This window comes from Empidonax traillii, unplaced genomic scaffold (assembly GCF_003031625.1).
Source record: "Empidonax traillii isolate 1590-97213 ecotype Southwest subspecies unplaced genomic scaffold, ASM303162v1 scaffold55:size2822071, whole genome shotgun sequence".
Taxonomy (NCBI): Eukaryota; Metazoa; Chordata; class Aves; order Passeriformes; family Tyrannidae; genus Empidonax; species Empidonax traillii.
Window position 1 is genome coordinate 776,918 of NW_020955248.1, and position 21,524 is coordinate 798,441.

Sequence of the window (21,524 nt, forward strand, 5' to 3'; positions counted from 1 at the left end):
GCCATTGTTTTAAGTAAAAAAAAAAAAAAAAAGGCCCCGTTCAGGCGGGAAGGGGCAACACCGCCGCCATGTCGGGGGTCTGCCCGGGCGGGATTCGCTGCCCTCCCCTCCGTTTCCTCCCCCGCCGCGCCGCCGTCCCGCGGGTCGGGGGCGCGGCCCCTTTAAGGGCCTCTCACCGCGGGCAGTCGGGGGGGGGTCACGCGCGGCCGCGGCGGGAGGGGGCGCGCGGGCGTGCGCGAGCCAGCGGCGGCGGCGGCACGAGGAGGGCGGGGCCGGCGGGCAGGGGGCGGGGCGGCGCGCGCGGGCGGGCGGGATTATTATGGGCTGTGGGCGCCGCCGCCGCTGAGGGGGAGCAGCAAGATGGAGCTGTCTGCAGTGGGGGAGCGCGTCTTCGCCGCCGAGTCCATCATCAAGCGCCGTATCCGAAAGGTGAGGGGCCGCCCCGAGTGGAGCCGTGGGATCTCCTGCCCCGCTCCTCGCCGCTGGGCCGCGCCGCTGGCCCACGCGCCGGCCCCCCGCCTTACAATTCCCCCCCCCCTCCCCATTTTCTCCCCCGTTTGTTGCAGGGGCGCATCGAGTACCTGGTGAAATGGAAAGGCTGGGCCATCAAGTGAGTGCATCCCGCCCGGGCTGCGGAGGTGGGGGGCATTGGCTGGGGCAGAATGTGATGGGGGTGGGGGCGAGGATGTCCCTGTGTACGGGTCCGGAGGGATTTGGGCGCTAACCCCTTCGCTTGTCCCCCCCTCACTGCTCCCACCCCGACAGGTACAGCACCTGGGAACCCGAGGAGAACATCCTGGACTCCCGCCTCATCGCCGCCTTCGAGCAGAAGTGAGTGCTCATCCCCCACCCCAGGCTGGGGGTGGGTGCAGCAGCAGGTTTGGCTTTGGGTGGGCGAGCGGGAAAGAGTGTCCAGGCTCTCCTTGTTTCTTTTTTATCTTTTTTTTTTTCTTTTTTTAAATCAAACTTGTATGCTTCTGTTTCTCCTTTGGGAAAAGTTTTAACTTCTTGACAAATTTGACTTCCTAAAGGGAACGAGAGCGTGAGCTGTACGGGCCCAAGAAGAGAGGACCTAAACCTAAAACTTTTCTGATGAAGGTAACTCTTATTTAAATAACTTGGGCCTAGCCAAATGTCTCTCAAACCTTTCCGGTGCATGCCCTTGGAAGGACTGGACTTTCAAGTGACTTGTGCCTCATGCCTGGCTCTGGGAGCGCGGGGAAAACCGACAGGAAAGGGGGAGGGTGGGCAGAGGCACAGAAGCGTGTGAGGGGAGAGCGAGTGTGCGTGCGACGGGTGCCTCAGCAGGACTGTCGGCACACGCAGATGTGCATGGTGAGGCTGCAATCTCTTTTTCCAATATCCTCTCCCTCTCACGGCCTTCTGTTGCCGCAGTGGAGAGCTAGCCAGCCCTGCTCCCTCTTCCTTCAGCAGCCTGTTCCATCCAGCCCATGTCCTGCAACTTAGCAGCACGCTGAGCGGTCAGGCAGCTGAGGTGGGAATCCTACTGCCACTTGTACTCCTCTGGTTGTGTTTCAGGACATAGGTGCTCCATGGGAGTTTCATGAAGGGTTCATGTTTTGATCTGTAAACTGCAGGCGTGTTTTGCTTTTGTGGGGGGCAGGGAGGGTGAGTGAAGAGGAGGAGGAGGAGTGTTTCACCTCTGCATAGGATGGCAGCTGAAGTTTCCAGTTCTCCTGTGATAGACTCAGCATCTCTGCAAGAAGATGTTGTCATAGCATCTCTGCTTCCTTGCAGTGAGGAGCAAGGAAGATAGTCCCTAGTGCAGGCCCTCCCTGTATTTTTTACTTTCTCATTTTAAAAGCACCAGTAGCTACGTGACTGCTATGTGAGCTTTGTGTGTTTATTAGTTTACAGACAAAACACCTTGCTCTATTTCCCTCTTCCCGCTTCTTCCTCTCCAACTGTCACAATCTCAGACTTCAAATGAGCATAGAAGGAACACAGCTTTGTACAGTTCAGACAGATGAGCAAGTCCACAGCTTCCCTGGTTTTATTCCGCTATAAAGCCCTGGAACAGCCAGTGTGGACCCTGTGGTAAGGCATCACTATCACCAAGTCATCCTGTGGCTTTGGGCAAGTCATTTAGCCTTTGTGTGTGTTTTCCCATCTGTGAAACAGGTTAATACTTTCCTTTGCCTGGCAGCAGTAGGAGCTTTACTCAAGTCAGCGCAGCGCTTTTAACTGCATGAGCACTGGAAAGAGCAGTGAGGGGTAGGGTGTCACCTCTTTTCTGCTTTGAGAGGACATAACGAAGCACACGGAAGAAATACAGGAACAGGCGTATTCCGATGCTCTTCATAAAACCCAGGGGACTGTGGTAATCCTCGGAAAGTCCTGCTGATGGAACTGTCCTTCCTCATTGCCTGTTTTTCTGCTATCAGTGTTACGTATCTGCAGACTGAGAATTACAAACATATCTGATGTGTACTACCTCTCATGCTATATTCAGGGAAACCAGACTAGTTGGCTTTTCTCTTTCTGGCAGTCATGCATTAAATGTAACCCTTGTGTTTAGATTTCCAACAATGCAGAGGAACACTTAAAGGGAAACCACCAGCTTAAAATAGTTCTCTGTCTGAATTAAAAAATACTGGTATTTGTAACACCTGACACTGTTCAGAGCTGCAGAGAAGTGATTATGCTATGTGTAATCAGTTTCTTTTGGGTTTGATTCTGAATGTGATATGGCAAAAATCCGTTACCCTATTACTCATTTTAAAAAAAAGTCATTTTCACTCATCTAGAAAACCAAAACCAACCCCCAAACTCAAAACCTACTCATTGCTTCTCTTCTCCCCTTGCCCTTTAAACCCCCCCCTAAACTTGGAACCTGAATTATTCAACAGCATCCTTTGAATCACGTCGGTGACACGTTTCTGTGGCACATCTTCCTTCTGCCAGCTCCTCAAACAGTAATGAAAACCTGTAGGTTTGTGGAGCTGGCTCACTACTTTGTAGAAGGTGGCTCATGATGGGGAGCAAGATTAACTGTCGTGAAGGCTGGTGCCACATGGTGGGAGAGGCTGGCAGGGCAGAGCGCTTCCACTGCCTCTTGGTTTGCACCTCTGGGAAACAAAGCTGGAGGAACTGTTAAGGCTCTGACTTGCTGTTCCTCTGTGACTTCGGATCCTACCCTAAAAATAACACCCCAGGCCAGGCAACAAGAAGTAACTCTATCTCAGCCAGCGCTATCTGAACTTGTTTGCACTCCATTCAGGCAAACCACAATCAACACAGCTGTGGGTAGAATTGTGGCAGAGACGCTGTGATGGTTTGCATCCCTCGTCAGTCCATCTGACCCACTGAGGATGCACGTTTGACCTCTGCCAGCCCCACAGCACCGGTGCTGATATGGGAGGTGTGGGACTGTCTCACGCCTCGCTAACAGTGTTTTCAGTTCTCTCAGCTGCAGAATCTCTCGCCAGTGAGAATTTCAGAAGCAAGGGAAGAAATTTGATTCTTGTATCCCAGAGGGAGTATTTGAAGTTGGCAGTTAGAACAATATTCTTTTTGATCTGTTAACTGAACAGATTAGATCTGGTTGCAATGATTTTTAAGCAGAATTGTGGCCTAGGACTGCTTTGGTAGACTAATCTGCCCTCAACTTGGTGGCTCACTAGGATTTTTCATGTGTATCAGTGCTTAAACTTAGGCTTCTGAGTCTCCAGGATGGCATCAAAATAAGTGCCCTGATACGCCGCTCAGTCCCTTGGGTTGTGTGGGTGTTCCAGCTTGCAGTTGAGGCTAGGTTTATCCTAGGATTAGTTCTCAAAAGTTGCAGATAGGCACCCAGAGGGATTTGCAGAAAGCATTCCAGCAGGTTAGTGGCCCACGCCTTTGGAAAAGCTTTGAAAAGCTGCATCTTTGGCCACCTGCTGCCTTTGTAAGCCAGGCTCGTGTTTCTAACACTTGCCCTTTCGATCAGACTGTGGAGGCAAATTACAGTCCAGACTTTGTAAGATCACTGTCAAGATGGCCGATGTTGAAAGCGACCCCTGCAAACTTGAACTACAAAGTTTTGGGCAGGAAGTGGGTCTTTATCCTCTGCATACTAGGGGCAAACTTTCCCACAGCTGAGATCAAGCTTGGCGGGAGGTTGTAATTCTTGGGAGGCTGCTGGTATGCTGCAGCCTTGTGCTGAGCGGTGGGAAGTGGAGTCCTTGGTCTGAACCAAGCAGCGCTGTATGTAAGGCTCTTACCTTAGGTGTCTGGTGTGAGGTTAGAAAGAGATACAGCACATACTGTAGTGATCTTCCTCTTATACTCCTGCTCGATTTGCTCTTTTTATTTTGCTTTTCCCTAGGCACTCTGCTGTGCGGAATGCAAAACTCACCAACTCATCTAATAAAGTTGAGCAAGTGCTGTTCAGAGACCAAGCCCGATCTGCAAGCTCAGTGGGTGGCTGGCAAAGACCCTTAGTCAGGGTGGCCATAAATACTAAGGGGACAAGGGTGGAGAAGGTTAATGGGAAGGAAGAAGTAAGAGAGAACAGACTAAAGGGGATTCTTAGTGGGAGAGTGGGGGAAGAAGGGGCTGAGCAGCGTGGTGCTCTGTCGCTTTGCCCTTTCTTGAACTCTGAAGTTGGAATTGGGTTTCTTTTGATCTCCTCCCTGTTCGTAAATTATCCCCGAGTGGTTTGAAAACAGACCGTTCCCCTTTGTAGCATTTTGTTCCCCATCCAGAGGGAAACTTTAGTTTATGGCAGTGTTGCTTGGGAGAACTGTGCTATGAACTGGCTTGCTTTTGCCTTGTCACTTGGAAGACTGCAGAAGAAAGAGGGTGATAAAAAGGCAGAATGGCAGCCAAAAAGGGGAAAGAAGAGCACTTGCGAATGCTGTTTGGAGCAAGGACTGTGGGAATGCAGGTGGAGAATAAAAGGCAAAGCAGACCCAGTAATTTATGAGAGAGTTGTGCTGCTATGGTGCAGCAGCGCTACTGGAATTGGCTTGATTTTGAAATAATTAACGAGAAATCCATTTTGCCTTACGTGGTCTTTGTTTTGTTTTTTTTTTTTTCCTTCCAAATTGGAGAGATTTGATACAAATCAGGTAAGAGAGGCCTTTCTAAGCACGTGTCCGTGTATGTGCTTGTGTGCCTCAGCGTGTTAAGGGAATAAATGAACAAATATGCTTTCTGGGCCTCAAGGGACATTTATTCAGAAATAGTAGGGAATGGGGGAGATACACTAGTTCCCAGGGGCAATGAGGGAGAGCTGTACAAGATAAATAAAGGTGATACGTATCCCAGAAGGGAAGAGGGGGAAGGGAAGCAATCCTAGCAATTGGCATGCTCTCGTGACAGAGCACTGCAGCAAGCCTCCAGAAGCTGCATCCTGATGTAGGCTGAGCTGTAAGCAGAAAGTGAATTACTTCGTATACATGCTGAGTACCTCTTCAGCAGTGAGCACATCCTGCGGGTGAAAACAGCAAAACCCAGAGAGGTAGCTTCCATTTGGAAAACTTGTGAGCCAAGTAGAAAACTGTGGTGACACAGCTGAAAGGATTAAATGGGCTTGTTTTTTCAAAGACCTTATGCTCATATGGCTTGTGAGTGTGATCGAGAAATGGATCCGTAGCAGAAAGAAGTGCGCTTCCAACAGATAAAACTGAATGCTGAGTCTTCTCCAAACCAGAGGTAGCAAGTTACTTAATGTAAAGTTGGAAGCAGGGGAAGGAGCGCCCAGAAAATGTGCTTCCTCTGCAGTGAAGGGATGAGTTTGCACAGTTGATGTCTGAATAAACCTGATCCTGTGGTAGGAATACTGAGCTTTGCAAGTGAGAGGGCTCTGGGGGTTGGTCTTAGATAAAGCATCTGATACTATTTTTCTTGAAACCTTACCTGGAAAAACAATCTCAAGGTAAGCTGAATATTTGCATATTGCTCTTTGGAACTTGCATTGAAGCTTGTCACTGGGGATAATAGTGTAGCACTGGGGAAGGACTGTCGGGTCCCAAATTATCCTCTCTCTTAATATTACCTGGCCAAAGGTATTGATGCTGCTTGGAATCTACCTGGAGATTACTGAAACTGGAATTTAATAAACACAGACAGCTGAAACATGAGTTAGAAGCAGCTTCAGCCTTGAGGAAGTGCCCCAGAAGTAACTGGAAATGCGAACACATAAGTGAGTAAAGGAGACCTAGTGGTTCTGGCACACGGGAAAGGTCCTAGCCCAGCACCAGAGCTCTGCACTAGCTGCTGTGCAAGGGCAAAACCAAGACAGGTCTCTCTGTCAAAACAGGATAAGAGCTGATTAATGTGCGCAGGCAGAGAAAAGTAAAATCAGCAGGACTGTGGAAGTGGCCAGGCAGTGACCATCCAAGCATCATCATTTAATGTGATTGATGGGAAGCTTTGCTGAGGAGTTTTGGGGTGTACAAGGAAACTGAGGGTGTTTGTGACTGCTTCCCCCACCCTTGTGGGAAGCTGCCTTCTTTCCCATGGGTGATGGATGGCGGTAGTGATGGAAGATGGCAATTAGATTTGACTTGCAGCAGAATGGCACAGAGGGGGCAGAACTCACTCCAAGGCGTGATTACAGGGTATGGAATTAATCTGAAAGATGTGCAGTGTTGGCAGCAGGAGAGGCCCTGAGGGATACCTGGGTCTATCTGCTGAAGCTGTAGGTGAAGGGTTTTCACTAGTGCATCTGTCTGCACCCTGTGCCTGGCTTTCCTGTCCCACATTTTGGAACGGGACTTGTGTTGCACTTTGCTCTCGGCCGAGCAGGGGTAAATTGGTGAGAAGCCCAAAGCACAAGAGCAGCAATGCTGGAAGGGCTAGCCGTGATGGGGAAGGGGAGGGAAAAGAGAAATATATTTATTAATCCAGGCTATGCTGATATGTAATGTCAGAAAGCAAACTGTAGCTTGTCCTTGTGTCTGCCATCTGCTTCAGAGGGACGTGTGAGGAGAGAGAGCAAGCACAGCCTGTGCCTGTGACCTCCTGACAGGGTCTGCAGTGTCTCCAGGTTATGTATTGATGAGATGGGGAGAGATGGTGCGTGGCCCTGGGAGTTCATCTGCTACTGCTGCTGCTGCTGTGCTCCAGCCTGTAGGATGCCTGCAACAAGGAACTGTGTCAAATTATTTTCTCAACAGTTTGGGCCATAGAGCAACACACAAGGCTGAGCAAAGAGAAACTAGCTGGACACTGGGATGCTTCCTGCTACAGCAGGATGTGTTTGCATTTGTGTGCGCTGGGGACACTCCCCTCTAGCTAGGTGGAAACAGCCCTGTTTGTTAATGTGAAGAGTGTCTGTGCCTGCCTTGGCGATTGTGTCAACTTGTCCCTGTTTCTTTGTCAGTCAGCTAACACAGAATTCCTGGTCTGGATGAGCCTTCAGTCTGTATTTTCCTGTACAGCTCAAGAAGGAGGACTAATTTTTGCAGCTGTTTTTAAGCCAGAATACAAGTAGTACTTGATCACCCATGATCATCCAGCATTAACCAGAGAGGAACAAAATGTCTTCACGTCTCCATTCTCAGCTCGTTTGGGATCTTCTGTGGTTCCCATAGGGATCTCTGTGGGAGAAGTGGGGCACTGGGTAACAGCAAAGCTCTGAGGCTGTGAGGCCAGGGCTTTGAGCTTTTTGTGCAGGGGCTGGCTGGGCCCCTTGCTTAGATCTGTTAGATCCCTGCCTTTACACGCACATTTTTTTCCCTGGGCGTTTCTCTGGTAGGAGGCACAGCCTGCAGGGTGACAAAGGAGATGGAGTTGAGTGCTAAGCTCTTAGCTGGCAAGAAGCCATCCCGATCTTGGCGTGTGCAAGGGGCAACGGGATGGAAAAGTTGGGGAGGAAAAGCAGCTGTCTTCTAGCACTGCAGTTCTTGCTGTGCCCACGAGGTGGGGGAAGCTGCTCACTGGATGGGAAATCACAGGGGGGCTCTCCTGTCCCCTCCAGGCCCCTTTGACTTCTACCTGTCACCATTGCTGAGAGGGAATATGAATGCAGGTTGATTTGGGCCAGGAGCAGGGTGCAGGTGGGAGGCTGAGCTCTACAAGCAACAGTGCTCTGGTGGGGTGTGATGTAAAAATGCACTCTGGGTTTCCATGCCCACAGGGTCTTCAGGTCATACAGCACCAGCTTACCAATGAAACTGTTGTTCCTGTTGCCAGAAAATGTTCCTGTCTCTGGTGCATGAACCAGGGCAGGTTTTGGAACTATCTCCAAGCACCAGAAGAGCTCAAAAGTCTTGTTCCCCTGACCTGGCTCTTGGGGAGGTCTGGCACAGCACAGCTGAACTAGTGCTGTTCCTGCTCTGGTCCAATACTAGGTTTCAAACAAGTGTGGTGTTTAAAGGGACAAGGCAGTCTCTTCTTTGGAGGTGCAGTTAAAACTTGACTTGAATTCCAGCTGACCTAATATCTGGCTTTAAACACTGGACCTTGTTCCCACAACACAGTAAGGATGAATGACTTGCATGTGGCCCTAGTTAGAAATGAGCTTCAGATCTCTGCATTTCTTGTGTTTAGCTAAGACAACTCCATCAGACCACTCTTGCCTGCCTCCATCTTTGTTCCTCAAGACTCCCTTCTACCATGCTTTCCAGAGATGATTCTGGCTGTGGGAGGAAAACAGGAAACTGAACGCATTACTTGTCCTCTCGTACTCATGTTGTACAAGATACAATCCCCAGTCTTGGGACTGGTATGTAATTTTGAGTGCTAACTCAGCACTAACAGCCCCAGTGTCTAGGAGGATGCTGCCTTGTTTGGCTGACAGTGTAGGGTTGTGTACATTTGCTGATGATGACCCGGGGGGCCTTGGAGACCACTAACTGTAACCGTGAAACATGCCTGGAAAAATTGGCAGTTTCTCCCTGGGGAAAGCATGTGTCAACAGGAGCACAGTTTAGGGAGACGTTAGCTGCCTGAAAAGGATATAGACACTGCCTCGTGCCTGTCTGGGGGCCGTGCCGTAGCTATCAGTGGCCTGTAGGTGTGTACCCATGCTTATCGTTAATGTTGGGTATAAATGTGACACAGCATTGCTGGTGAGTGCTTGGCCTCAGGTGAGCAATGCCTGGTTTGAGATTTGCCTTACCTAGGCTTCCTCTCTGACCCTGTTTGTTTTCTTTCTCCCCACCACCGCAGGCTCGGGCCCAAGCGGAGGCCCTCCACATTGGGGATGTACACTTTTCTGTCAAGCCTGGTTCTAGTACCTCCTCTCCCAAGCTCCACTCCAGCGCCGCAGTGCACCGGCTCAAGAAAGACATCCGGCGATGCCACCGCATGTCCCGGCGCCCCCTGCCCCGTCCAGATCCCCAGAACAGCGGGAGCGTGGGTGGTGGTGCTGGCATTCGTCCTCCCGTCTCCCCCTTCTCGGAGACCGTCCGCATCATCAACCGTAAGGTGAAACCCCGCGAGCCCAAACGCAGCCGCATCATCCTCAACCTCAAAGTCATCGACAAAGGTGGGAAGCCAGCCAACGGAACCGGGGGCCTGGCTCGGCCCAAGATCCCTTCCCGAAACCGTGTCATTGGCAAGAGCAAAAAGTTCAGCGAGAGCGTCCTCCGCACCCAGATCCGCCACATGAAGTTTGGCACCTTTTCCCTCTACAATAAGCCGTCTGCTACTCCTACTCCCTCTTTGGAGGGCAAGGGGGAGGCAGAAGGCTCCCAGGCAGCCTCCTGTGGGCTCATTATGGGCTCCACCCCCTATGATGCTCCCAGCTCCAGCTCCTCTGGCTGCCCATCACCTGCTCCCCACTCCTCCTCTGACCCAGATGATTCCCCTCCTAAGCTGCTCCCCGAGACCCTCAGCCCAGCCATCCCCGACTGGCGTGAGTCAGAGGTCCTTGACCTCTCAATCCCACCCGAGTCGGCTGCCATCAGCAAGCGTTCTCCCTCAGGAGGGTGCAGCGGGGGGCAGACGCCCTCCTTGTCCCTCTCCTCTTCTGACCCAGAGCAGGAGGCCGGCGACTGGCGTCCTGAGATGTCCCCTTGCTCAAACGTGGTGGTCACGGATGTCACCAGCAACCTCCTCACCGTAACCATCAAAGAGTTCTGCAACGCAGAGGATTTTGAGAAGGTGGCAGCGGGTGGTGGTGGAGGAGGCAGCAAGTGAGCAGCCAGGTCCCCCCACTCCAGGGGCGTGGGGGGAACTCTACCTGCGAGAAGTGGTGGTATGAATGGCTGTCCTTAGTTCTCTCCTTCTCCCCTTGGCTGTCCCTGTGCCCTCACTGCCACCCTTCCTCCTCCTTTCCTTCTGCCCACTTTCTCTTGCCTGTAGGCTGGAAGCGTGTCATTGGGGGTGTGGGAGCACCCCCTGTTCCTGGGTGTTAGTGCCGCTGGGAGGAGGCAGGGAGGGTTGTGGTGGGGCTGGGGAGTGATTGTTTGTCCTTGAATGTGGTGTTGTCCAACAGGCAGTGGAGCCTTTGGGACTGAGGGATGGGTGAGCATGTGTCTGTGTGCCTGTGCAGGTGATGAGGAAGGTGCTGCTCTTTCTCATTACCCTTCCATCTTTGACAAAAACTGAAGACAAGCTCCAGACCCTTGAGGGAAGGATGTAAGAGGATTGGAGCCCTTGCCCACGTCCTCCAAACCTTCTCCCACAATGTGCATGCAGTCTCTTCCATTCCTATGTTTCCCCCTTGCTATGAGTACGACCCTGCCATCCTTTCCCCTCTTGGCCTGTGGCCTGGATCTGCCCTCTCTTCTACTGTCCTCATGGCAGTTGCTGATCCAGATGCCACCAGAGTAAGGAGAAGAAGGGCAGGTGAAGTGTCATGCCTGGAAGGTGCTTGAGACAAAGCTGGGGTGATGGGGGTGCCCCATGCACCATATGCCCCATACTGGCTTCCCCTTTCCTTTGACTATTGGTGCTACCTTGGCAGTTGTATGGGTGCTTTCAGGTGCCCTAGTCCCTCCCTTTCTCCTGCATCTTCCAACTTGCTCAGCTCTGCAGGAGAAAGGGAAGAAAAGAGGAGTCTGCTTCCGGCCCAGATCTTCCTCCTGGTGTTCATCACTTGCACTTGCTCAGGGGAGAGGGCATGAAATGCCCTTCCCTGGCCTTTCTGTGGTGGAAGTGGGAGTGGGCTGTGCATCCACCCTTCAGTCTGGGGGAAGACGACGCCAACAGCATGATGCTGCCCCAGCCGGGTGAGGCTGGTCTCCTGCCGTGTGCGTAAGCTTCCCCCGACCCTCTTTGCTTCCTCTTGCTCCCTCCAAAGGAGGGAGGGGTGGATGCTAAGGCAGGTCATTTGCTCTTCCTGCTTGCTTTTGCTTCTCCTGCTCTCCCCTCCCTGTGGTGGGTGGCCTGGAAGAGGTTTCCCCTCTTGTCTTTTCAGCATCTGAAACAGCCCTTACAACTGTCAACCAAAGGTGCTCATAAGAAATACCTGTTTCTCTCACACCATGTGCATGTGTGCTGGGATCTCTTCCCCCAAGCTCCTGTGAGCTGATCTAGAAATTCCTTCTCTTCATCCCTAGCAAGTAGGAGGGAGCAAGACCACAGCTTTGTGTTCTTTGCCCGAGCTCCCTTTTTCCCCGACCACCTTCGTTCACATCCAAAATAAGCTCTTTTTTGCCTGCCATTTCTGGCATGCTCTGTTTCTGTGTGGGTCCTAAGCTTCACGGTGAGATGCCGTTCCTTTGCTCTCTACTTCCTCTGCTCTCACAGGACTCGGCCTGCAGGGGCAAGGAAAAGAGGTGCTGCTCAATCGGTGGGAGAACCTCACCCTTTCAGCCCTGTCCCTGGATGGGGCAGAGGGGTGTCACTTCTACATAACGTGCTGTAGAGGTGAAAAGGGTGGAAAAAATTCCCCATGCCAGGGCCCATTGCCCTGGGTGGGTAAACACAAGTGGAATTGGCCCCTCTGGTGCTTTCACACAAGGATGCTCAGGAGCTGCTGGCTTCGAGGAGTGCTCTCATGCGGAGTAGCGATTTTGTGGTTGCAGTGATCTGAGGGTAGAAGGGAGGCAATTTGTGGGAGGGAAGTAATATTTGTCTGCCCAAGGGACATCGTCAGAGTGGTAGAGGGATAGACCGGCTTCTAACCTTAATTAGGGTTTCTGTGCCCAGAGCTTGTCTATTCCTTTCCTCCAGTGCCTGGGTTGGTGTAATAAAATCTTTGCTGCCCTCCCTACAAACCTTGTCTCAGAGCAGGTGGCATTTCAGGCTGTGGGTCACCATGATTTCACACCAGTTGCGGTTGGGTGTCTGTGCAGATAGTGCGAGGGGGATTCCAGGTGCTGTTAGCACCACCCTTTGTACACCTCTTTCTTTTTCTTTCCTTGATTAAAGAGCTTAGTGGACTCTTTGGGGATGTGCTTTCATTCATAGCTAAAGCTAGGGGCAGGGAGAAAGAAACTTCCCTGATCCATTCACCAAGTTAAGGCTTCCTATAACTTGTTGGACTTGTGTGCTTGTCTGTATTAATACCTGCTTGTATTTTTTGTGGAGGTTGGGTTGTTTGTTTGTTTTTTCCTTTAGTTTGTTTTTTTTTGCATCTTTCCCGTGCCTGGCACACCCAAGGATCCCTTATTTTAGCATAGCCTATCCATTTGACTGCAGCTTCAGAGATGAGCAGTTTGTAGGCATAGGGAAAACCTCTTTCTTAGGAAAATAGCAAGGAGATTCTTCTCTTTTTCCTCTCCCTTCTGAACAAGAACTAATCTGTGGCTGCAAGATAAGAGGAGCTGCTTTGTGGGGTGGATGCAAACCAGCCAGTCACTTTAGGTTGTTAAGTTACTGTTTGGTGTGTATGTGGTGATGTGTTTTGTTTCGTGGTATCGAGGTTCTGAAAAAAATATTGAAGCGTTTAAGTGGGAGATAAAAGGGAACTTTAATAGGAAACTCTTGATGTGTTTTGGCCAAGATGTGTTGCTTGGCAGAATTCTTTTCCCCAGTGTCTCTTGTATGGTGTTCTTTGGGGGCAAGGGGCAGGAATTGTTTAATTGAAGGGGTTTTGCCTTTCTCCAGAGTGACAAGCAAGGGAACTGTCTGTGAAGAGCAAAACAGTGGGTCATTGTAGGGATGCTCCGCAAGGACTTTCTTTGTGCAGTGAGGAAATGAGAGGACTTGTTGCAGCAGAGAACTCGTGCAGTAGATCCTCTGTGGAGGAAGAAGGGAGCATGATCCGGCTTGCAGACACAGCTCACCTGCTTGTGTGACAAATCCCTCCCTGGGTGGGTCACCAGGTGGGAACCAAACCCTGAACCTCTGGATCCGAAATGAGGATCCGGTGCTGTTTTAAGTTAGAGGTTTGCTAACTTGAATGCAGCAGCAGCCTCAAGTTCCTTCAGGTGGACAAGACGCTTGAGGCTGACTAACCTACCTTCGTATTCACGTGGGTGATGCTCCTCCTTCTGAGTTTTTGCCCATGCTCCTTATAGGGGAGATGGGAAAGAAGATTCATCTATGCCTTTTAAAAAGGGCATGGAATTGAGGGAGGAGTTTATTTGAAAGTATCCCCTTCCCTTTCCGATAACCCCTAGGAAAAAAACCCAACAAAAACAGGGAAATATTCTCTGTGTCTGTGCCATGTTTGTTCTCGTTGTCGTGTTTTTAGAGGAGATTTTATGATGGAGTGGAAAAAGTGAAATGATTAGTTTTGCATAAAAAAAGAAAAGTTTTAAAAAAAATTTCTACAGGGAGAGAGCGAGAGAGAGTTTAAAAATGAATAATAAATGCAGTGATTGCACAAACTGTAGTGGTATTAGATGGTCCTTAGAGAAAAGAGTATTTTGTAGTATCGAAGCATGTATGTCTGGGATGGTGTTTGGCTTGCTTGAACTGGAGGGAAAGGCATTCTAGGACTAAGCAGCAATCTCCGAGCTGAAAAGGCAAGTTGCATGTTGGAGGAACCCTGTCTACAAACCTTTCCCGTCCTTGCCTCCCAAGTGTTGGAGTGAGTTCCCTTCCCTCCCATACCTCTCCTGTGAGCTAAGGTGGAGTCTCCAAGTGGTTTTCTGGCCGAGCGGCCCTCAGAAATGGCCGGTCACGTTCTGCCAGAACGTGGATCATGCCATCAACATGGAAACAGTTGACTTACTTTGCATGCACAGCAAGCTGCTGAGATTTGGGGTTGGCATGTACTTTTCCTGCCAAGTTGCTGTCTCTTCTCTTTTCCGTCCCCTATATCCAAGCAGAATTAATCACGGTGTGCTTATTTCCTGGGAAGCAGATATGCCTCCCCTCTGTAGGGTCTCTTAGCTTCTTCCAGCATCAGGTGGGGAGTGGCATTTTTCTGTATAGGATTCACCACATCAGGGCAGAGAGCGGAGTCCCATTGGTATGTAGTCCAGTGTCTCTTCTCCAACAGTGGCTGGATCTTTAGAGGTAGATGAGAGAGCTGCCTTGTGTGCTCTGAAGGTGTTGCTGAGTGAGGTGAACCCTCTTCTTGAGGCCAACAAATGCTGGAAGTCTTTGGTATGGGAACGGGAGTTGAACACCCTGATAGGACTCTGCTCAAGTAGGGCAGCCTTCTGCTTCAGCTTCCTGCAGGGCGGTGGGACAGAGTAGCCGAAACGCTCCTTCAGAGCGAGAGGGAACTCTTGTGTGCTGGCTTCCTCATCCAGGATTTCTGCTGGGTGTTCATCTGCTGTGTGGGAGTGCCTGGAGGAAGAGAGAAGCTACCAGATGTTGGTGTCTGAACAGAAGATGGCAGGCAGGGACACTTGGACAGCTTTTCTTCTCTGGACTTCTCTGGTGCCCTTGGCTTTGCAGTGGCGGGTGACAGATGTCTTGATGCCTCCCATAGCCTGGGCTGCTCCTGAGAACTTCTCCTCTCTTTGCCTATTGAGCTCTGTCAGTGCTTCCCACAGCTTTTTACTTGGAGCAGCAGCCTCCTGTCTCGTGCCCTCTTCTCACTGAGCAGAGTGGGACTGGGGAGGCACGAAGCTAATGAGATACAAGCTCCTTTCGGGATGGAAAATAGAAATAGTGTGGTGAGCAGGCCCAGCTGTGGTGAGCCACTGCTTAATTTCTGTTTTCAAAAGAGAAAGGGAGCATTTCTCTGGGTCTCCTCTTACTGAAGTTCCCAGGGAGATTTTACAAAATAATAATTTAAAAAATAATAATAAAAAAAAAAAAAAAGAACCACAATCATGCTTTTTACCAGATAGGAGCTGTCTCTGAGCTGAGTCTTCCTAGGGATTTCACTCCCTTCTCCAGCCCCTCTTTGTAGAGGAGGCTTTGGCAGCTCCCAGCGTTTGGAGATGATCACCTTCCTGGGGACCTCCTGGCAGAAAGAGGTTGCCATGCTGAAGGATGGTGTCTTGAGTCCCCCACACTTGCCCATTCCAGGTCATGGCATTAGTGGGGCTGCTCAGGAGCCAGGTCCTTCTTCCCAGGGGGGTGTAACAAACCTGGAGTGCGTGTTTGGCTAAGTGCTTATTTTTCCCTTTGCCTCCTTCCCCACCTTCTGACAAGACTTTTTCCTCCTTGCCTGGCGCATCCTTTTACTCCAATGTCGCTTGCTTTTGCTGCATTTTTCAATTACCCAATAATCACGCAAGAGCTGGGATCTTATTTACTTTTTATATATAAATATATGAATATAAAAGAAACCTCCCTCTCCCCTCTTTCTCCCCATCTCACCACGCCCACCCCGCGCGCAGCGTTCCTAATCTCCGCTCTGAAGGTGGTCTGCTGTAGAGGGTTAGTTTGGGGTCAGGGATTTGGTGTCTCCTGGGTTCTGTTCTTTCTTGGCTTGCCATGGCCCTTCTCTCAGCTGTGTCACTGCCCTGTTCCTCTGTCTCCCTCATGGGAAGGGGACAGGAGCAGAAGGGACCATCCTGCTGAGGGTGCTGGCAGCGCAACTCTCGAGGCATTTGCACAGAAGACCGAGTGTTGAGCATTGCTTCAGAAATCCCCCACTCCTTGTCCGTGCTTCCTTCCCCAGGTAACTCTAGGAAGTATCTTCATGTCACCAATGCTTTGGGGTTGAGCAAATAAGTGACTTTATTTTCTTTTTTACTTATATTTTTGATGTCCTTCTCCAGAGTGCAATGTGTATGATTTCTTTTTGGGGGTGTAGATGGGAGGAGATGTTGGAGTCTGTCTCCGTCCTCACCTTGGCCTTTCCGTCCTCTGCTCCTTTCCCATTTCAGCATTGCCCTCTGTCAGACTGATGTGCTCAGAGACATTTGCACCCTTGTCTGTGCACTGTCAGCCTTGGCTCCAGAAGCTTTGTGTGTGTTCTGCGTGGTGCATCTGAGATGCCCTGTGTTCCACCTGCCTCACCTGTAAGGATGTGGCAGGGCCCTGAGTTCTTCTTTCTTCCTTTCTCTAAATTTCTCCTTCCAGAAATGAAGGGAGATATAGTCAGTTCCCCTTCCTGGAGTGGTGGGCTGCCTCTGGAAGCTCTTCTGTCCCTTCCACCTTTTCTGTTGTGGGAAATTATGTTTCTGGGACCATCCAAAAGCACAGTCCTTGGGGTGAGAGTCCTTCCACCCAGGTAAGTGCTGTGCTTTGAGCTGGCTCCCTTCAGGCACTGGTAGATGGCACTGTGATAGAGGAGTGGAGATGCCCTCTGCACTCCTGGGCTGAGCAGAACTGGGAAGGGGATAGCAAGCACCATGCCGTGGCACAGGGAAAAGTCAGGTGACAGAAGAGCAGCAAGATGTGCAGTCAGGGTGATGCCACCTTCAGCAGTGGCTCAGAAAATGTATCTGGTGGGAGGGAAAGAGCATGGTTTGGACATGCAGACAAAGTGTTAATTCCCATTGCAGGGCCTTGGTTCTTTATTCCTTGCTCAGCCGAGTATTTAGAGCTCACACTAAACCTCTGGAATGCAGTTGGGTGGGTCGAAACACTTGGTAGGACTAGTGGGGCCCATTTGTGCTCCTGAGCAGCCCCCCAGGTGCTCTTCAGGTTGGTTGCTCTTCAGCTGTCTAGAAGGAGCCTGCTGCTTCTGGCCCCCAGCTGCAAAGGGGGATGGAGTCTTAGGTCAAGTTCTCAAATGGAACAAAAAAATTAATCGTTGTGATTACTTTTTTTAGAAAAGAGTTGTCATGCCTGTGCCTCCCCCAAGCAAATCAACTTGGTGTGCTGTCCTCCCTCTTATTCTCTCCTCTGCCATTAAGCCTTTTATGCTCCCAAAGAATAGAGGAGACTCTCTATTTTGGGATTTTTTTTTTCCCCGTTTGTTTTCTTTTTGCATAGAAAGTTGTCTGCCGGTGGTGGAGGACAGGGGCCTGCCTCATCTGTTCCTTCCTTTCACCTTCCCCTGTGCCAAGCTTAGGCTCAAATCCTGCAGTTTCCTGTAAACACTGAACTTGGAGTAGGCGAGTGACCCCACTGAGCTCTGTGGTACTTGGGTGCTTCAGATTCTGCCTGTGCTTGAGCTTTGGCAGCATCAGAGCCCTATCCTTTCTCTTGGAGAAGGTCAGCCCTGACTCCTAAGAGTGCTGATAGTTCTGGTGCAACCCATTTGTCTCTTCATTTCCCCTCACTTGGCCTACAGAGTGAAGGTGGTGATTTTTTTTTTTTTTAATTTAAGATAAACCTAAATATGTATCTTGTATTTTTTTTTTATTTTGAAAAAAATGCATTTAAGGATTGTGCACGGATGAATTGTATATCTATATATTATTTTTTTTGTCTTGCAATTTTCATTTTAAATATAGTGTTTGTTTGGTTTTGTTCTGTTTTGTTTTTTAATCCAGTTCCCAGCTGGCTAAACTCTGTCTAGAGCGGATGGGTGGGAGGCATAGCCATTGGAGGGGTGATTGAATCACCCCTTCCCTTGGTGCTTCCCACAAGAAAATGGTTTGCTCCAGGTTTGGGGGTGGGGGTTGTGCTAATTACTCTTGTATTCTTGTACATTTTGTTCTTTCTGCTGCTCTTGAATATTGTATCAATGCCAGAAATGGGGAGTTAAAAATTAAAACAAAAAATTAACCCCAATAAATTGTTACATTCCAAACCCTGTTATTGTTTCCTTGGGTGGGCTGTGACCTGTGGAGAGGGGAGTGGGGGTGCTGAAACAGCTGCCCTGAGCCAACAGAGATCAGCTCTGCAGTCAGACACACTTGGTACCTTCTTGGGCACCGTGGGTCAAGTCGTGGTTGCAGTCTTTGGACCTTTCTGGACACAGAGAAGCTCCGACAAAAGACAAGGGAGAATTCTGGAATGTTAAGGCAAGAGGGAGCACTTGGCGAAGGCCAAGCTGTAGCAAGTGGAACCTGAACCCCTCCTTCCAAAGTGCTTCGGAGAATCTCCCACCAGTCTCCCACACATCCTTTTCTTTTAAAAATGAAATTAGATCCGAGTACTACGTAGCACTTGGTGGCTAAAAAATGCTTCAGGCTTTTCCCAACTCCAGACCGTGTGCTTAAGCACAATGTATGACACGCTAATCTAAGAAATATGGTGAAAAAGAGTCCCTGTGTGAAATTGAAGCCCCACGTTCACTCCATTAGTCTCCAGCCCACAGCAGCTGCATCAGAAAGCTACAGCAAACCTTCAGGTGGGGAAGTGCCGGTGGTGGAGATGCGATAGGGCAAGCAGATGAGGTTGGGGCAGCAATGCTCTTCAGGCAGCTGGGAGAGAAGAGTAGGAAGGTAAAACTTCTGGGTGCTGGGAAAGGGCAGTGTTTGGGCTCAGCTGTGGGGTGTCACCAGCTGGCTCCAACCAAAATATCCTCAGGGCTGTCCTTTGGGATGGTGTGATCTGGAGGGGAGAGATAGGGCTGAGCTGTGGCTTCCTGGGAGAGAGTTGCTTTAGATATCTGCAGTGTCTGAGGTTTGGAAAGCCACAGGAGAGCCCACTCCAGTGGTGACATGTCTTGGCTGGCTGGGAGCGTGGAACGCTGCCCACCAAAGCCAAGCAGAGCCAAGGTGTGCTATTTATGTCACACTACCAGGCTCACCTTGCCTCTGCTGCGTGCCAAAACACCTGTGAGGCTGGCACTGCCTCCCTTGTCCCTGCACCCTGGTTTTGTTCAGAGGCCAGTGAGCTTTTGCTGGATTCGAGAGCGGCCAATGAAGCCACCTCTGAGCCATACTTTCTGGAGCAGGAGGAAGGCTGAAGAGGCCAGCCTGGCTGGACACGTCCAACAAGGTCCGGCACCAGCACACTGGTGCAGGCAGGCCATGTAACCAGGGCAAGGTGACACAGGTCACATCTGCAGGGCTGAGAGACCTGGAAATGAGAGAAGCCAGGATTTCCAAGGTATATGTAGTCTGCAGATCCTCAGGCAAGACAGACTGAAGGCTCCTGGTCTAAGGAGACTGGAGCTGGGTCCATGGAATGGTTAATGGCAGAGGAGCCCTTTTGTGTCATTAGGGTGGCCCTGGGGAGGAACCCCAGCGGCATGAGGTTACCTTCCCGTGAGAAAAGGCTCTCCCCTTTCCTCACTCCCAGCACTCTGCTGACCTGAGCATCGTGAATGGGCCAGGATTTCACTCTGGCCAGGATTTCATTGGGCCTGCCTTGCTCCTGCAAGGAGGGTTGGATGGGGGCAGCCTTGAAGCAGCAGGTGTCTCTCCCCTCATGCCAGCAGCCCATTCCAAATGTCCCTCTCACACAAGAGCCACAGCAGGGTGGCCCCTTGTTCTGCCTTGCCCTGTCTGCAGCCACCCCTTAGGGACAGCTGCTAGCCCCAGACTCTTTTAGACGGAACAAAATCCCTTAGAACCTTGCTCCCCATCCCTCTGGGCTGAATCCATGAGTTCTTGTTAAATCCAGCTTCTGTCACCAATCTCGTTCAAAACAGGGTTCCCCAGAGCCCCATATTTCCTTCCCCTGCCCTGTCACCTGCAGGAGAGCAGGGTTTCAGCAGCACTGTGTCCTTGCCCATCCAGCACCTCTGAATTGTTATTCATGGGACAGGGAGGTTGCTCTGGCTACTCACCAGTCTGAGTCATCCCCCCCTGTGAAAATCTATTTTTGCCACCTCTTTTGTCTCCGGGAAGAAGTTGTGGTCCCTGCTGAGGGAGAGGTCAGGACCCCAGGAGCAGCGAGCCATGCCCTGCTGTGTACCAAACTCTTCCCCCACCCAGCATGGGTGAGTGGGTCAGGGCTGGTGCAGAGGGGCTCGCCCACCCCACTCACCACCAGAGCAGCATCTGACAGAGGTATGAACCTTGCCACCATAATCCTGCAGCCTCTGGCAATAAAATTTGGATGTCCAGGACAGTGCAAAGTCCCCAGCACAGCAACACGTCCTCCAACTGGGGTCACAAAAAGCTTTGTAGAAGTGTACAGCATTTTTCTTCACAGGGATGCAGGGAAAGGTTGTCCCTCCCCTCGGATCTGCACACTCTGGGGTAGAGTGGGCTGGTCCAGCACTCACATGGGTTCCTTTCAAATCTGCTCCTGCCTGGTCGCTGCCAGGGGTGGGCATGCTGCAGGCAGGGAGTGACTCTCGGGGGTGCAGTCGCCTGCCGCCACTAGGAAGGGGTGGGTTGGAGGCTGGTGGCCTCCCTTCATGCTGCAGGGTGCAGGCTCTTGTTTTCTTTGCATCCCACAGCAGCGCCCACTTGTCCCAGCACACCAAACACTCACCCTTCCAAAGCGCTCGCTGGCCTTGCCGCTGGGGCCAGACACTTCGTGCTCGGGCTTCCCTCACATCCACCTGCTCAGCCTGCTCCATGTCCATCCACCTTTCCTCCTCACGATTACCTGATTCTCTTCCTTAACCGCCCCATCTGTCTTCCTCTCCTCCTCCTCACAGCCTTCCAACACCATGAGTAAGGCAGGTCTCTTGCTGGCTCCAGGGTGAGGATTTAGAGGGGCTGGGGCACAATGTACTCCATGGGGAGAAAGGGTGACTGTATCCTGCCAGCAGCATTCCCCTCCCTGCTCCCATGAAGCCAAACCTGAGGAGTCTGTAGCTCTTAGCTCCCTTGCTATCCACTCAAATATGCCCGGGAGGAAAGAAGATGTAATCTTTACTGGTGTTTCACATCCAGCACTGGAGCTGTTTTAAACACACATGCTGCCGATTCCCTGCTGGCTAAGAAGGATTTCCTGCCATTACTGAGCAGGGCTTGAAATCAATTTTGTTCGCTTTCCCTCCTGTGCTCCTGGCTTGGCTGAGCTGCGTTGCCAAGGCCCCGATGTGCCTGGGGAACAGGAGAGGGCATGGCACAGCTTGTGTCTCATAGGCAAGTGAGGTGTCGGAGCAAGGAGAAAGTGGTTGTCTTGAAGTATCTCCTTTATGAGTAGTTTAGAACACAGCAATGGTGGGGGAAGATTAAACATGGGTATTTATTTCCCAAATGGATAGCACAGGTGTGCAGGTTGGAGGGTCAGGCATCCCATGACCGCTCTCTGCAACAGTCCTGTTTGAGGTGGGAGAGCAAGACAGCCGCTCTGTGCCCTCCTCGAGAGCCACTTCCAAGAGCTGGAAAGTTGCTGGTTTAATTTTTAAGATAAAGGTAAGGAGGGAAAGGCCCGAAAGACCCTCCCAGGGAATGCCTGATTAGGAGGCACTCACCCTCGGAGTATCGAGGGGCCCTTTACTTCCAGCCTCGGCATCTCGCAGGGGAAAATCCTCCCTTGGGCTGTCCCAGAGGAGCATCCTCTCGCCGGAAACTCCCGCCAGGCAG

The 21,524-nt window shown here is 51.0% G+C and overlaps 1 protein-coding gene across 2 annotated transcripts; it reads left to right on the plus strand.

The window, feature by feature from the left end:
- Positions 1-312: 312 nt before the first annotated feature.
- Positions 313-17,896, plus strand: CBX6 (chromobox 6). Of its 2 annotated transcripts, none has more exons than XM_027879402.1 (5): positions 313-429; positions 567-610; positions 766-831; positions 1,032-1,098; positions 9,121-17,896. In XM_027879402.1, exons 1-5 carry the CDS (start codon positions 361-363, stop codon positions 10,090-10,092), a joined length of 1,218 nt encoding a protein of 405 aa, XP_027735203.1. In that variant the 5' UTR covers positions 313-360; the 3' UTR covers positions 10,093-17,896. The 2 variants fall into 2 exon arrangements, with proteins under 2 accessions (XP_027735203.1, XP_027735204.1); XM_027879403.1 differs by having other exon boundaries at positions 9,175-17,896.
- The last annotated feature ends 3,628 nt before the right edge of the window (positions 17,897-21,524 follow it).

Coding starts and splice junctions, on each gene's coding strand:
- CBX6 (XM_027879402.1), top strand. CDS start 361: ATGGAGCTGTCTGCAGTGGGGGAGCGCGTCTTCGCCGCCGAGTCCATC. Junction 430..566: donor TCAAGCGCCGTATCCGAAAG/GTGAGGGGCCGC, acceptor CGTTTGTTGCAG/GGGCGCATCGAGTACCTGGT. Junction 832..1,031: donor ATCGCCGCCTTCGAGCAGAA/GTGAGTGCTCAT, acceptor GACTTCCTAAAG/GGAACGAGAGCGTGAGCTGT.